At 40.9% G+C, this 17,198-nt stretch overlaps 1 protein-coding gene across 3 annotated transcripts in view; it reads right to left on the bottom strand.

Annotated features, from left to right (window-relative positions):
• Positions 1-17,198, bottom strand: part of LOC133555091 (nuclear receptor coactivator 3-like) — a 171,113-nt gene that overhangs the window by 43,113 nt on the left and 110,802 nt on the right. For 2 of the 3 annotated variants that reach the window (XM_061904567.1, XM_061904569.1), the window contains exons 3-4: positions 8,601-8,708; positions 2,420-2,580 (exon numbers count right to left, since the gene is read on the bottom strand). In XM_061904567.1, the coding sequence (XP_061760551.1) occupies positions 2,420-2,580; positions 8,601-8,689 (250 nt within the window). In that variant the 5' untranslated portion in view covers positions 8,690-8,708. Of the gene's footprint in view, positions 1-2,419; positions 2,581-8,600; positions 8,709-9,891; positions 9,911-17,198 lie in introns of those variants that run through there. The other variant, XM_061904568.1, reaches the window with a different exon arrangement.

Here is a 17,198-nt window from a genome sequence, read left to right as displayed (position 1 = left end):
AGCATCTGCGACGTCACGTGATAGTGTAATGTTTTATCAATGGTTTGTATTTAAATCATGAATTGCATTAATAAAATTTGCCAAAAGAAATACCCCAATATCTGGATACAAATGCAACTTGATAGTCAGAATGTCACACAGGAACTTTTTCACATGTTTACTGAGCTGAAAGTCATGGATTTGCTCAAAACTTGGTAACAATAAGTATAGAAAGAATTGCACATTTTGAAAGTAATGATATAGCAAACTAGTTATAGATCTACAGTGTATTAATAGATAATGAAATAAAGACATCCATAAACAACATAAAATAGTGCACCATTTACATCTACATTTACCCTTCCTTAGTTTAACCAGTTGTTTAAACAAAAACGCTTATTTACCTTTTCAATCTTGCTACCTACAAGGTAGTTTGTATGACGGGAGTAGGCGACATGAACGACATCTTGCAGCACTACTGTAAGTCTTCACAGATGTCATTGTCCGACGTGCGGTGGCAGTTTGTTTAAAAAAGGCATACTTTTTAAATTATTTGTGCTAAATGCAGTAGAACTAATCAAATATCTTTGCTGTCCATGTAGCCTTCATACTCAACCCCATCCTCATTTATGTTTGGCTTTAGGACAGGGGTTGGCAACCCGCGGCTTCGGAGTCGCATGCGGCTCTTTGGTCACTCTGATGTGGCTCAGCTGCATACTTGCCGACCCCCACGATTTTTCCAGGAGATTATTTCAGTGCCTCTCCCAGGAATATCCCAGGTCTATCATTCTCCGTTTTTCACCCGCACAACAATATTGAAGGTGTGCCGTTATGACAATGCTCTTGGCGCCTGTGCCGCGCCCGCTATCATGCCATGCTATGCTATCTGCGTGCCGACGCGTGCCAGCCGGTCACATGTAGCATGTGACCCTTATAGTCGGTGTTACTGACTGCAAGGCATACTTGTTCAACAGCCACAAAGGTTACATTTATTATTGTGATATAAACAACTTTAACACTAACTAATATGCGCCACACTGTGAACCCACACCAAACAAGAATGACAAACACATTTCGGGAGAACCTCCGCTCTGTAACATGGCCCTATTCATTTTTTCCTTAACACGGATCAATTGTCCTGTCCCCTTAGCAGAAAAACAGCCCCAAAGCATGATGTTTCCACCCCCATGCTTCACAGTAGGTATGATGTTCTTGGGATGCAACTCAGTATTCTTCTTCCTCCAAACACGACGAGTTGAGTTTGAGCCAAAAAGTTCTATTTTGGTTTCATCTGACCTCATGACATTCTCCCAATCCTCTGCTGTATCATCCATGTATCCAGTTTGGTATAAACTCAACTCGTCGTGTTTGGAGGAAGAAGAATACTGAGTTGCATCCCAAGAACACCATACCTACTGTGAAGCATGGAGGTGGAAACATCATGCTTTGGGGCTGTTTTTATGCGAAGGGTACAGGACGATTGATCCGTGTCAAGGAAAGAATGAATGGTGCCATGTATCGTGAGATTTTGAGCCAAAACCTCCTTCCATCAGTGAGATCTTTGAATGGTTGACCAAATACTTATTTTCCACCATAATTTACAAATAAATTCTTTAAAATTTCTACAATCGGTGGCTGACTAAATACTTTTTTGCCCCACTGTATATGAATAAACATTGATTGATTGAAACCACAAGGGTACAGAAACAGTGAGAAAGATGATAAAAAAAACAGACAAATAGATGAGAAAGATGCCGCAACTTAACACAAAAACACATCCAAATCTGCATGACAAGTAAATGAGAGTGAGACGGAGAAAAGTAGAACAGGTAGGAAGCAAGCGATGAGTCCGAAAGCTCATGTCATGTCTGTCTCCACTTCCTGTAACCATGGCAACCTGTCAGCAGCCAGTCAGGGCCAGCTGTAGCCTCTTCCCTTTCCTGTCGGGGTGGCAGACTGACTGAGCCACACAGAAACAAAAACAACAACCAGCACTAATTCCGCCTTTAAAGGCCCCAAAGAATCACATCCAAACAAGGTTGTAAGTAAAAGTTGGATGATATTTAAACCAACAGAACCAAAGCAGTTGTAATAGAAGTAATAATTTGACACTTTGGCAGAATGACTGTGATTACCTGCAAAACACTCCATTAAACAGCCCATTGTGAGGCCAGCCCGCAGCTGTATGTGTACCTATTGTACGCATGCATGCACACAATGACGCGCACAAATGACGGGTTCACAAAGCTCTGCCAATGTTACTTCCCAAACATAAGCAGGTGAAGCTGTGAAATTTGACGGAGATGAATGACTGATTCACCCTGGCACCTGGGCTCCGGAAAGTGTTTATGCGCACGTGTGCATGTGTGTCAACAGATGTCTGGTCTTTCCACATCACTTTTAGTCACACAACCTCCCAACTATCTATCAGAAAGCTCACCCTGTTCTTTGATCTGGCGGATCTGGCGCACTGTCTCTTTGAGGATGGCACACTTGTCTGGTTTGACATTGAAGCTGTCGATGTCGCCTAGGTTGGCCGAGATCAGCTCCGCCAACTCCTCGATGTATTTACTTTCCTGCTCCCGCCGCTTCCTCTCACTCCTGCAGGGAGCAACACACAAAGTGATTATGACTCTTCAGAGAAACCTGGAGCCAAGTACCGGTAATATTTTTTTTTTGCAGATTATGGATGAAAATCAATAGAGATTTGAAATATCAGGTAATGTTAGCTATTAGATAGTAGGTTGGTCGTCAAACCAAAATACAGTATTTTGTGAAATAAAACAGTTTTTGGAGCCACATTTCACAAAGTCAGATATATAAATAAACAGTAGCACCATGTACTTAACGTATTTTTCGTATTGTAAATCGCTCCGGAGTATACGTCGCACTGGCTGAAAATGCATAATAAAGAAGGAAAAAATATAGACGTCGCACTGGAGTATAAGTCGCATTTTTGGGGAAAATGTATTTGATAAAATCCATTACCAAGAATAGACATTTGAAAGGCAATTTAAAATAAATAAAGAATAGTGACTAACAGGCTAAATAAGCATATGTTATATGGCGCATAAATAACCAACTGAGAAGGTGCCTGGTATGTTTACGTAACATATTATGGTAAGAGTCATTCAAATAACTAACATATAGAACATGCTATACGTTTACCAAAGAATCTGACACTCCTAATCGATAAATCCCATGAAATCTTCTTCCTCGATGTCGCTTCCAAGCAACTCTGCCAACTCCAAAAGGTATGCGCCGCTTCCTCTTGTCGTTTTCTGCTGCATATTTTACTACGTCAAGCTTGTAATCTGCAGTACATGATTTCCTTTTGGGTCCAATTTTTGCTCAACCGTTCTCAGTTTTCATAAGTTATCGCCAACGATGAAACGATCCATTTTAATAGCTACGGCAGTAGCATACAGCACATAGCAGTTAGCATCCCATGACCCACAATGCACTTCTGCCATTACCCTCCCCCGCCAAATTATTATTAGTTGACGTGTATGTGACGATTGCTGACATTTTCTTCGTCTCTTCCGCGAATGAGATAAATAATATTATTTGATATTTTACGGTAATGTGTTAATAATTTCACACATAAGTCGCTCCGGAGTATATGTCACAAACTATGAAAAAACTGCGACTTATAGTCCGAAAAATACGGTACATACAAACCCCGTTTCCATATGAGTTGGGAAATTGTGTTAGATGTAAATATAAACAGAATACAATGATTTGCAAATCATTTTCAACCCATATTCAGTTGAATATGCTACAAAAACAACATATTTGATGTTCAAACTGATATACATTATTTTTTTTGCAAATAATCATTAACTTTAGAATTTGATGCCAGCAACACCTGATAAAGAAGTTGGGAAAGGTTGCAATAAATACTGATAAAGTTGAGGAATGCTCATCAAACACTTATTTGGAACATCCCACAGGTGTGCAGGCTAATTGGGGACAGGTGGGTGCCATGATTGCGTATAAAAGCAGCTTACAGGAAATGCTAAATAATTCACAAACAAGGATGAGGCTAGGGTCACCAATTTATAAGCAAATTGTCAAACAGCTTTAGAACAACATTTGTTAACAAACTATTGCAAGGAATTTAGGGATTTTACCATCTACAGTCCGTAAAATCATCAAAAGGTTTGCAGAATCTGGAGAAATCACTGCACGTAAGCGATGATATTACGCACCTTTGATTCCCTCGCCGGTACTGCATAAAAAACGGACATCAGTGTGTAAAGGATATCCCCACATGGGCTCAGGAACACTTCATAAAACCACTGTCAGTAACTAAAGTTGGTTGCTACATTTGTAAGTGCAAGTTAAAACTCTGCTATGCAAAGCAAAACCCATTTATCAACAACAACAAGGAACGCCGCCGGCTTTGCTGGGCATGAGCTCATCTAAGATGGACTGATGCAAAGTGGAAAAGTGTTCTGTGGTCTGACGAGTCCACATTTCAAATTATATTTGGAAACTGTGGACGTGGTGTCCTCCGGAACAAAGAGGAAAATAACCATCCGGATTGTTATAGGCGCGAAGTTCAAAAGCCAGCATCTGTGATGGTATGGGGGTGTATTAGTGCCCAAGGCATGGGTAACTTACAAATCTCTGAAGGCACAATTAATGCTGAAAGGTCCATACAGGTTTTGGAGCAACATATGTTGTCATCCAAGCAACGTTATCATGGACGCTCCTGCTTATTACAGCAAGACAATGCCAAGCCACGTGTTACAACAGCGTGGATTTGTAGTAAAAGAGTGCGGCAACTTTCCTGGCCCGCCTGCAGTACAAACCAGTCTCCCATCGAAAATGTGCATTATGAAGCCTAAAATACAACAGCGGAGACCCTGGACTGTTGAACGACTGGAGCTCTACATAAAAAAAAGAATGGGAAAGAATTCCACTTTCAAAGCTTCAACAATTATTTTCCTCAGTTCCCAAACGTTTATTGAGTGTTGTTAAATTTAAAGGTGATGTAACACAGTGGTGAACATGCCCTTTCCCAACTACTTTGGCACGTGTTGCAGCCATGAAATTCTAAGTTAATTACTATTTGAAAAAAAAAAAAAATTAATCAGTTTGAACATTAAATATCTTGTCTTTGTACCATGTCCAACCGAATACGGGTTGAAAATGATTTGCAAATCATTGTATTCCGTTTATATTTACATCTAACACAATTTCCCAACTCATATGGAAACGGGGTTTGTACATAATTGGGTCTGATAAACTGTGATAAGATGCTGCAAACATGTGTTGCACTTTTTATTGCACTCATGGAACAACAATGTACATGTTGAAGGCCTGCTGTACTGTGCACAACTAAAGAAAGCTAAGCCTACAGAATGTACAGAAAAAATTACATATACAGTTGTCCCTCGCGACATCGTGCTTTGAATGGTACACATTTTTCTTTAAAAACATTTTTAAAAACACATTGTACTGGTTTTTGGCCCAAATTAAGTGTCAAGTTAAGTTGAATTTCTGTATTATATTTATTACAGTGCATTTTTGACCTACTTTCTATTCGTATTATGTTGGTACGATTGACAAATATCCCACAAGTACGACTTCCATTTCCGGGTCAAGGGTTATACTACTAAAAACAACATCCTACTAATACAAGCGTTACTTTCGGGGGCGACATGGCGTGGTGGGTAGAGCGGCCGTGCCAGGAATTTGAGAGTTGCAGGTTCACTAACCGCCTCTTGCCATCCAAATCATTGCCGGTTTGTCCTTAGGCAGGACACTTCACCCTTGCTCACAGTGCCACACGCACTGGTGAATAAATGATGGGTGGTGGTCGGAGGGGCCGTTGGCGCAAACTGGCAGCCACGCTTATGTCAGTCTACCCCAGGGCAGCCGTGGCTACAAATGTAGCTTACCACCACCAGGTGCGAATGTGAAATGAATGAATGATGGGTTTTCACTTCTCCGTGAAGCGTGTCTAGAGTGTCAAGAAAATGTGCAATATAAATCTAATTCAGGGGTCACCAACCTTTTTTGAAACCAAGAGCTACTTCTTGGGTACTGATTAATGCGAAGAGCTACCAGTTTGATACACACTTAAATAAATTGCCAGAAATAGCCAATTTGCTCAATTTACCTTTAACTCTTTGTTATTATTAATAATTAATGATATTTATCTTTGAGGGAACACTGATCATCTTGATGATTTCTCAAAATAAATATATATTTGTGATGACATGTTTTAAATATGTTAAAATCCAATATGCACTTTGTTAGAATATATAACACATTGGACCAAGCTATATTTCTAACAAAGACAAATCATTATTTCTTCTAGATTTTCCAGAACAAAAATTTTAAAAGAAATTCAAAAGACTTTGAAATAAGATTTAAATTTGATTCTACAGATTTTCTAGATTTGCCAGAATAATTTTGGGGAATTTTAATCATAATAAGTTTAAGAACTATTTCACAAATATTCTTCGTCGAAAAAACAGAAGCTAAAATGAAGAATTAAATTAAAATGTTCATTATTCTTTACAACAAAAAAAAAAAATACTTGAACATTGATTTAAATTGTCAGGAAAGAAAAGAAAGGAATTTAAAATCCTAAAATAATTTTTAAGGTTGTATTTTTCACTAAAATTGTCTTTCTGAAAGTTATAGGAAGCAAAGTAAAAAAAATAAATGAATTTATTTAAACAAGTGAAGACTTGGGGCGGTATAGCTCGGTTGGTAAAGTGGCCGTGCCAGCAACTTGAGGGTTGCAGGTTCGATTCCCGCTTCCGCCATCCTAGTCACTGCCGTTGTGTCCTTGGGCAAGACACTCTAACCACGTTCTCCCAGTGCCACCCACATTGGTTTAAATGTAACTTAGATATTGGGTTTCACTATGTAAAGCGCTTTGAGTCACTAAGAGAAAAAGCGCTGTATAAATATAATTCACTTCACTTCACACCAAGTCCTTAAAATATTTTCTTGGGTTTTCAAATTCTATTCGAGTTTTGTCTCTCTAAGAATTAAAAATGTCGAGCAAAGCGAGACCAGCTCGCTAGTAAATAAATACAATTTAAAAAATAGAGGCAGCTCACTGGTAAGTGCTGCTATTTGGGCTATTTTTAGAACAGGCCAGCGGGCGACACATCTAGTCCTTACGGGCTACCTGGTGCCTGCGGGCAACGCGTTTGTGACCCTTGATCTAATCCGTCATTATTATTATTACTTTACCTTCACCACGACAATCTCAAGTTGAACACCTTTTGGCGGAACAACTTTTTGATGGACTTTAACTTTAACTAATAAATAACTAACTAAATAACAAAGCTTTGGCTTGAGCGATGTGGAATGACAACGCAGTGCTAACATCAATGCTAACTATTGTAGCTACGATTGTCAAGTTGACCAACTTTTTGCAGAACAACACACCGATGGTTTCAGGATACTCAGAAACTTAGATCTGACTTAGAGAAATTATCCAGGATGTATTTCTGCTATTTAACTTTTAGTGTCAAGAGACTCTTTCTGCCCAATTTTAAAAGTGAAACAACACAGACAAAAGTTTTTAACTCGAAGTTTTAGGCGTGAATAGTGCTTCATTTCTCCTTTTGTACTCTTTGTTTTAAGTTCTAGTAGAGGCAGACTCTAAACCAGTGGTTCTTAACCTGGGTTCGATCGAACCCTAGGGGTTCGGTGAGTCAGTCTCAGGGGTTTGGTGGAGCCTCCGCCACAGAGGTAAAGACACATCCGACTTATCGTGTAAATAAAAATGTTTCCCTATCGGCGTATTATGGATATCCCCAAACAATGTTGCCTCTAATTTTCCATCTGATTTGCAGGTTGTTTGATTGATCAATTGAAACTTTTACTAGCAGATTGCAAAGGAAGAGAATACATTATATGAAACAGTACAGTTTACACAGTACAGCAGTGGTCCCCAACCACCGGGGCGATTGGTACCGGGCCGCAGAAGAATTTTTTATTAATTTTAATTATTTTTTAATTAAAACAACATAAAAAACACAAGATACACTTACAATTAGTGCACCCACCCAAAAAAACCCTTAATTTTTCGTGACAAAAACCTCCCCTTTTCACGACAAAGGGAAAGAAAAAAAAAAAAAATCCCCCCCACCCCGCGGGACAAATTATCAAGCGTTGACCGGTCCGCAGCTACAAAAAGGTTGGGGACCACTGCAGTACAGTACATATTCTGTACAATTGACCACTAAATGGTAACACCCCAATAAGTTTTTTAACTTGTTTAAGTCGGGGTCCACGTAAATCAATTCATGGTAATGTGTGTAAGGTGCGTAATTTGTTGCGAATTCATGCATTGTGTCGGTTTTGTTCCTTGAAAAAGGTGATGTTAATGCATTGTTCATTTTGTGCACCAATAAAAAAACATATGAGTTTTTTTTATATTTGAAAAAAACAAACCTTTTATTTTTCACTAAAGAAGGGTTCGGTTAATGCGCCTATGAAACTGGTGGGGTTCGGTACCTCCAACAAGGTTAAGAACCACTGCTCTAAACTCTAAATGATATACAGTATTTGCTAAATAAGTCAAATAAAATACTTCTAAATATTTGGGTAGGACCCACATGGTCTCTATTTGGCTGATGACTCACCCAAGACCAGGCGTGTCACAAGTGGAGAGTTTGCGTTTCCGGTTTTCTGAGCTCAGAGGTTCCATGGAGTTCTCCCCCAATCCGCTCATGGTGTACGCATATCAGCACCTGCATGGAAGCATGGACACAAATGATAAATGGTAAATGGGTTGTACTTGTATAGCGCTTTTCTACCTTCAAGGTACTCCAAGCGCTTTGACACTACTTCCACATTTACCCATTCACACACACATTCACACACTGATGGAGGGAGCTGCCATGCAAGGCGCTCACCAGGACCCACCAGGAGCAAGGGTGAAGTGTCTTGCCCAAGGACACAACGGACGTGACTAGGATGGCAGAAGGTGGGGATTGAACCAGTAACCCTCAGATTGCTGGCACAGCCACTCTACCAACTTTGCCACGCCGTGCCCCAAGAGCTGAAAAAGGTGCAAATGATGCATCTTCTCATTGAAGTCTGTAGGAATAATGGCAGCAGGGGCCAGAAAAGAACACATCAGGACAAATTATGCTCAATATAAGGCAGACATTGACAAACACGTTTGTTTGTGTGCGTGTGTGTGTGTGTTTGGGCCTGTGCATGTGGGAGTTCATCAGCTCATATGGTGATCTCACACACACACACACACACACATACACGCACACACACAGGATTAAGACGGTCTCTGATAAAAAGCCACGCTGCACCACTAACCCCGTTAGACAGCCGTCTGTCTCCCATAATGCATCAGGTCTCGTGTCCAGGAAGTGAGCTGATAAAGGTTGTTGGAAGGCGAGGCAGATGGGAGGAGAGGAGGAGGAGGAGGAGGAGAGGGAAGGAGCTGAAGATATAAAAGGAGGGAGTGAGAAGCCGCTGCTGTGACGTGAGATCTGATTGGTCACTTGGTTTTTCCACAGTGAGAGCGACAGGCACTTGGGAGAGGTGGGAGGAAGGGGGAGGCAAAGGGAGATGTAGAGAAAATGTAGAGGAATAAAAATATGGGGGGTGGGGTGGTGTTAGAGAGGGAAAATAGGTGGCAGCAGGAGCTGGTAGAAAGAGATAAAGGCATGTGAAACAGGGGAACAGGTGAGCGGGGAGCAGGGAGATGAGATAGAGTGTGCATGCATGCACATGTGCCGCAATGAGTGGCCTGAAAGCCGCCAGTACCCCTCTTAACCTTCACAGCCAGAGAAGCTTTTTCATCCCATTGATTACATGGTTATCCCCTGACCAGAGTGCCGCCTCTGCTGCATAGCAAATCAGGCCAATGGCAGCGGGGAAGCGATGGCCTCTTATTTAATCATCACGCACCGTCGTCTCCGGATGCCCTCTTCGATAAGTCTCATTTATTCCTTCGAATAATTCGACCAATCAGCATCCGCTATATAGAAAAACGGGGATGCATGTGTTAACTTCGCTGCCAATGAAAAAAATTTATAATATAGGAACATGTTGCAGGCATGGCAAGGTGATGCTGTTGTGTTCCCTCATAAGGCAACAAGAGGGAATTCTCACAAATCTTCCTCTAAAGACGCGCAGATCCTCTCACTGAATCTCCTTCCTGCTTTGAGTTTCTCTCTGATTTCCTTTTAATCTCTCCCTTGAGCACCTCCTTCCATCTGTCTGTCAGCCTCATTGCTTTTGTCTGCCTGTTACCTGCTCGTCTTGCCGCCTCGCCACCTGTCTGCCTGCATGCTGCGCACCAGCAACATAACCACCGCACTTGGGGGGGGGGGGGGGGGGGGGGGCAAGTAGAAAGTCAGAAGGTTTGGGTAAGAGTCTATCTTTACCACTCCAACCCTTCAGCATGCCTGCCAACCTCTTGATGGAGGTCTACAAACGGGAGTTGCTCTAATTGTGGAGTGAATGAGGCAACCCCAGAGAATGGTTGATTAGGAGGCTGCTGAATGCCCGGGGGAAATGGGTCACCTCCAGCCTGGCGCGGGCCGCCCGCTTTTGCCAGTGCAGGGAGAAAGTCAATTACACGCCACAGGCACTGGGACCTGGTGGCAGGGAGGCAGCTGGCCTGTGTTGGGCACAATGCAGCAGCAGGGGGAAGTGGGCCGGAGACGGCGAGAGCGAGGAATGGAAGATGGAGTTGGCAGCACTGAGAGGAGTTGGAGATTTAAAGAAGCCGTGTTGATAAAGTCAAGACTAAAAGGGCTTTGTGCCAAAGTTAGATTGTCAAATCTGCTGCTCAAAAGATTCAGGTTACTCGAGCTGATAATGAATACAGGCTGCAATTATAACTTCACTTTTTATGACGGGAATATTCAACTAAAAGCTAAGGATCTTTGCATTGATGTATGCATTGACCTTGTCACAGACCGTAAAGCAACCCGTGTTGCCTCTTCTGTAACCATGTGCCACCAAAATAAATTGCATAGTAAAATTGTGATTAAGATTAGATTAGATTAGATAGTACTTTATTTATTCCGTCAGGAGAGTTCCTTCAGGAAAATTAAAATTTTCAGCACAATCCCATTCAAGATCAGACAAACATTACAGGGAGACAGAACAGGATCTCTGACGGGTCTGCCGGCTTCCAGTGCCCCTTACAAAAAAGATGACATATAGGTAAACAGGGGGGGGATGAGAGAAAAGAATAGAAGATTAAAATAAAAAAATAAAAAAATCGGTCTTAGCCTGGGCCCTGGAGTGGGGGTGCAGACTGAGGCCAAGGGGGAAAAAAAAAAAAAAAACTCATAGCCATAGTACACATCCTTCTTACATGTGTGTAAGAGGGAAACATCAAACATCAAAGAACACAGATGACATTAAAGACATTAAAGCATCAGATACAACCAGACACTTCTACATACAGCTATGAATAAAAAGTAAAATAGACATATGCACTGTGGTGGCCTCTGCGGTGTTCCACCCCATTGTCCGCTGGGGAGGAGGGAGCATGGCCAGAGACAGGAGCAGACCCAACAAAGCAACCAAGACAGCCGACTCCACTCTCGGCCAGTGTCCAGTCCGCATGGATGAGCGAGGATACGTCCAAGGTGACGGAGGTGTCCGACACCTGCTCACCCAGTCGAGACACCGCGAAGCCTCTCCGATGATAATTTTTGTCATTAAGTTAATGCATTAGATTTGACACTTCAAGTGTATATAGTGCATACAGTATGTAAATCACAAACAAAAATACTTTATTAATCCACCGGGGAGTGGGGAATTTTGGATGATATACAGTGGGGCAAAAAAGTATTTAGTCAGCCACCGATTGTGCAAGGTCTATAATCTTCATCATAGGTACACTTCAACTGTGAGAGACAGAATGTGGAAAAAAGTTCAGGAATTCACATTGTAGGAATTTTAAAGAATCTATTTGTAAATTATGGTGGAAAATAAGTATTTGGTCAACCATTCAAAGCTCTCACTGATGGAAGGAGGTTTTGGCTCAAAATCTCACGATACATGGCCCCATTCATTCTTTCCTTGACACGGAACAATCGTCCTGTCCCCTTAGCAGAAAAACAGCCCCAAAGCATGATGTTTCCACCCCCATGCTTCACAGTAGGTGTTGTGTTCTTGGGATTCAACTCCGTATTCTTCTTCCTCCAAACACGACGTGTTGAGTTTATACCAAAATGGATACATGGATGATACAGCAGAGGATTGCGAGAATGTCTTGTGGTCAGATGAAACCAAAATAAAACTTTTTGGTATAAACGCAACTCGTCATGTTTGGAGGAAGAAGAATACTGAGTTGTTTTGATATGTTGTCTTGGTGACATCATGCACAAAAGTGCACTAATAGCTTGTTTTAAAATGTCTGACAATCTTGCACTTTCTGTTTTGGAAATGACATGAATGTTTGTGCCACTGCTTGATAACTGTTTAATAAATACAGTTTTGGTCAATTGACTTAGTTGTGATTTCCTTCTCTGCATGAAAGTTTAAAATGAGCATATATTAATGCAGTATGAACAAGACTGGTTTAATGTAGACACATGGAATCTTCATACTGCTGTGATTATATGTATCAAGTGTTAATTCAAGGCTAAGGCAAAATATTGAGATATATATCATGTATCGCGATATGGCCTAAAAATATTGAGGTATTAAAACAAGGCCATATCGCCCAGCCCTAATGTAAATAAACATTTACAAATTATTTTGTACCAGTACATATCTGCAGGTTGTAAACCGGTGCAACTAATATATGTAAACATATTCATTTCTTCAAAAATGTAATGGGTGCGGCTTAAAGACCATTGCGTTCTATAGCCGGGAAATACAGTAATTGTTCTTACAACAAAAAAAAGCGTGGTATGCAAGTAATTCAGCCCCCTTTTCTCTTCAGAACTTGTCTGATGTTTGCGGGATAATCGAATGTTGATGAAATGATTCCATAGTATCCAACTGGGTGTACAGTAATCTAATCTTAGAATAAATGTAGTGAATATGAGGGCGAAAACTACATTATGAAGTCTGAGGAACTTAAAGTTGTGGAGAAGTTAAAAGCAGGTAAGGATTTAAAGATTTCCCAAGCTTTGAAGATTCTCACATTTCAATATGTCCTCCTGAAATGGAAAATATTGCCCAACTGCAAATCGTGCACCTAAATGTACAGGCTGAAAAAGGATTGATCAGATATGCAACGAAGAGGCAATTTCCTTCCTTTCATTTTCCTCCTCCTCCTCATGTGTTTTTTTGTGTTGATCTTTCACATTTAATCTCAGCCCAATGTTTTTTTTTGTTTGTGTTTGTGACATTACAAAATGTGGAAAAGTTCAAAAGGTGTGAAATCATTTTCAAGCAACTGTACAAAACTATTTTAGGAAGCCAGCTAGAAGCGTGCGTTTTCCTTAAAACATTGAAATATACATGCAAACTGCTTTTAACGTCATTCTGGTGCCAAATCTGTATAATATCACTCATTTGAACATTGACAATAGTCTTCATTTGCAGTCTACACATGTTTTACTCTGGCTGAAAGTTGAAAAGCTGGCTAGTCATTCTTTTGAATATTTTTTTCCTTTTTTGTATTGTCACACAGTGTCAAATTTACAAATTACAAAGGTCGAGGTAGTGCTGAGAAAATGACAGCCAAGTCGCACACTCGGCCAGTCTGAAAATAAAGAGGAGAGGCAGCCGACCTCCCACGGCCGCGTGAGTCCCAGAAGAGGAAATAAAGAAAACGCAACAACGCCCGTACAGTAGTTAAATTATTAAATTTTTCCAGCAAGGTCTTGTTTTTAATAATAATCAGTTACAAACTGGGATTCCCTAGAATGTATTGACCTAAAAATATGATTTTAGTTTAAACTTACGCAGACAAAAGTGTGCAAGAGCTTCAAGGTTAACACTGGCAGTGGAGTAAATGAACAAGAAAAAAACATTCTAAAAAGGGTTTGGTTATCTCTGTTGCACTGGCTTGCATGACATTTCCTGTTTTCATTCGATCAGCTTAGTGTTTGAGGTAGTGGGGATGTGTGTGTGCTCAGGATGCACACATAAACTCATGGTAACACATACCCAACCTCCAATTCATGCCACTCATTCTTTCATAATCTCTGTTGGCAAAACATGGCGCAGGCGGCCCTATTGGCCATGCAAACCCCAGTGATAGAGGACATGTAAAATGACTGGAGATTCAGAATATAAATGTATCTAAGGAAAAAAGCATGATCACCTAAAACAAATATGGGTATAAAACAATACCTTAGTTTTGAAAAAAATAACCAACATTTCTCAACCAGCTATTGCGAGGAATTTAGGGATTTTACCATCTAAGGTCTGTAATATCATCAAAATGTTCAGAGGATCTGGAGAAATTACTGCATGTAAGCAGCAAGGCTGAAAACCAACATTGAATACCTGTGACCTTTGATCCCTCAGGCGGTACCGCATCAAAAAGCGACATCACTGTGTAAAGGATATTACATGAGCTCAGGAACACTTCAGAAAACCACTGTCAGTAACAATAGTTCGTCGCGACATCTGTAAGTGCAAGTTAAAACTCTACTATGCAAGACGAAAGCCATCAGTAGAAGCATTTAAGTCTCACCTTAAAACTCATCTGTATACTCTAGCCTTTAAATAGACCTCCTTTTTAGACCAGTTGATCTGCCGCTTCTTTTCTTTCTCCTATGTCCCCCCCTCCCTTGTGGAGGGGGTCCGGTCCGATAACCATGGATGAAGTACTGGCTGTCCAGAGTCGAGACCCAGGATTGGGGACATCTCTACGCTGCTGACCCGCCTCCGCTTGAGATGGTCTCCTGTGGACAGGACTCTCGCTGCTGTCTTGGATCCGCTTTGAACTGAACTCTCGCGGCTGTGTTGGAGCCACTATGGATTTAACTTCCACAGTATCATGTTGGACCCGCTCGACATCCATTGCTTTCGGTCCCCTAGAGGGGGGGGGGTTGCCCACATCTGAGGTCCTCTCCAAGGTTTCTCATAGTCAGCATTGTCACTGGCGTCCCACTGGATGTGAATTCTCCCTGCCCACTGGGTGTGAGTTTTCCTTGCCCTTTTGTGGGTTCTTCCGAGGATGTTGTAGTCGTAATGATTTGTGCAGTCCTTAGAGACATTTGTGATTTGGGGCTATATAAATAAACATTGATTGATTGATTGATTATTCAACAACACCCAGAAACGCAGCCGGCTTCGCTGGGCCCAAGCTCATCTAAGATGGACTGATGCAAAGTGTAAAAGTGTTTTGTGGTCTGACGAGTCCACTTTTAAAATTCTTTTTGGATACTGTGGACATGGTGTCCTCCGGAACAAAGAGGAAAAGAACCATCTGGATTTTTATAGACGCAAAGTTCAAAAGCCAGCATCTGTGATGGTATGGGTAACTTCCACATCTGTGAAGGCACCATTAATGCGGAAGGTACATACAAGTTTTGGAACAACATGTGTTGGAATCCAAGCAATGTTATCATGGACACCCCTGCTTATTTCAGCAAGACAATATCAAGCCAAATGTTATAACAGCATGGAATCATAGTAAAAGAACGTGGGTACTAGACTGGCCTGCCTGTAGTCCAGACCTGTCTCCCATTGAAAATGTGTGGAACATTATGAAGCCTAAAATACCACAACGGAGACCCCAGACTTAAGCTTAAACTGTACATCAAGCAAGAATGGGAAATAATTCCACCTGAAAAGAGTCCAAAATTGGTCTACACAGTTCCTAAATGTTTACTGAGTGTTGTTAAAAGGAAAGGCCATGTAACACAGTGGTGAGAATGCCCCTGTGCCAACTTTTTTGCAATATGTTGCTGCCAGTTAATTATTATTTTTACAATGAATTACTGCCATTAAATCCGAAGTTAATGATTATTTACCCCAAAAAAAGTTTCGAACATTAAATATCTTGTATTTGCAGTCTATTCAATTGAACATAAGTTGAAAAGGATTTGCAAATCATTGTATTGTGTTTTTATTTACCATTTACACAATGTCCCAACTTCACTGGTTTTGAGTTTTGTATTTGGTGACTATTGGTGACATCAGCGAATTATCTATGTACAGTATAAAGTTATCCAAACTGCTGTGCGCCAGTCCGCCATTGTAGTCTGACACTGTAGTCAATAAGCTCCTTCTTTTTCGCTATCCTCTTGTCTTGGGGCAGACTGGCCTGTACAGTAACATGCATCCTCCACTGTTGCCACTTTTAAAACAAAGTAGTGTACAGTTCTAACTTATATCTGTCAGTAGACTCGACACGTAAACGCTACAAATTACAACATGGCTGATGCGGAGAAGACACTATCGAAGTGGATGCACGTAAATAAGACCGCCCACAAAACGGCACATTAAGAGATGGTCAGAAAGCAACTTGCAGATGGTCTGTAAAATATAACCAATGCAACATTTTGACCAAAGAACTATTATTACATGTTATGTAAACCACAAGGAAGTGTTTAAACGTACAAACCCCGTTTCCATATGAGTTGGGAAATTGTGTTAGATGTAAATATAAACGGAATACAATGATTTGCAAATCATTTTCAACCTGTATTCAGTTGAATGCACTACAAAGACAAGATATTTGATGTTCAAACTGATAAACATTTTTTTTTTGCAAGTAATCATTAACTTTAGAATTTGATTCCAGCAACACGTGACAAAGAACTTGGGAAAGGTGGCAACAAATACTGATAAAGTTGAGAAATTCTCATCAAACACTTATTTGGAACATCCCACAGGTGTGCAGGCTAATTGGGAACAGGTGGGTGCCATGATTGGGTATAAATGCAGCTTCCAAGAAATGCTAAGTAATTCACAAACAAGGATGACGCGAGTGAGGGTCACCAACTTGTAGGCAAATTGTTGAACAGTTTTAGAACAACATTTCTCAACGAGCTATTTCAAGGAATTTAGGGATTTTACCATCTACGGTCCGTAAAATCATCAAAAGGTTCAGAGAATCTGGAGAAATCACTGCACGTAAGCGATGATATTACGGACCGTTGATCCCTCAGGCGGTACTGCATCAAAAACAGACATCAGTGTGTAAAGGATATCACCACATGGGCTCAGGAACACTTCATAAAACCACTGTCAGTAACTTAAGTTGGTTGCTGCACCTGTAAGTGGAAGTTAAAACTCTGCTATGCAAAGCAAAACCCATTTATCAACAACACCAAGGAACGCCG

This window comes from Nerophis ophidion, linkage group LG06 (genome assembly GCF_033978795.1).
Source record: "Nerophis ophidion isolate RoL-2023_Sa linkage group LG06, RoL_Noph_v1.0, whole genome shotgun sequence".
In the NCBI taxonomy this organism is placed as follows: domain Eukaryota; kingdom Metazoa; phylum Chordata; class Actinopteri; order Syngnathiformes; family Syngnathidae; genus Nerophis; species Nerophis ophidion.
This window is presented reverse-complemented; position numbering and strand designations above follow the sequence as displayed.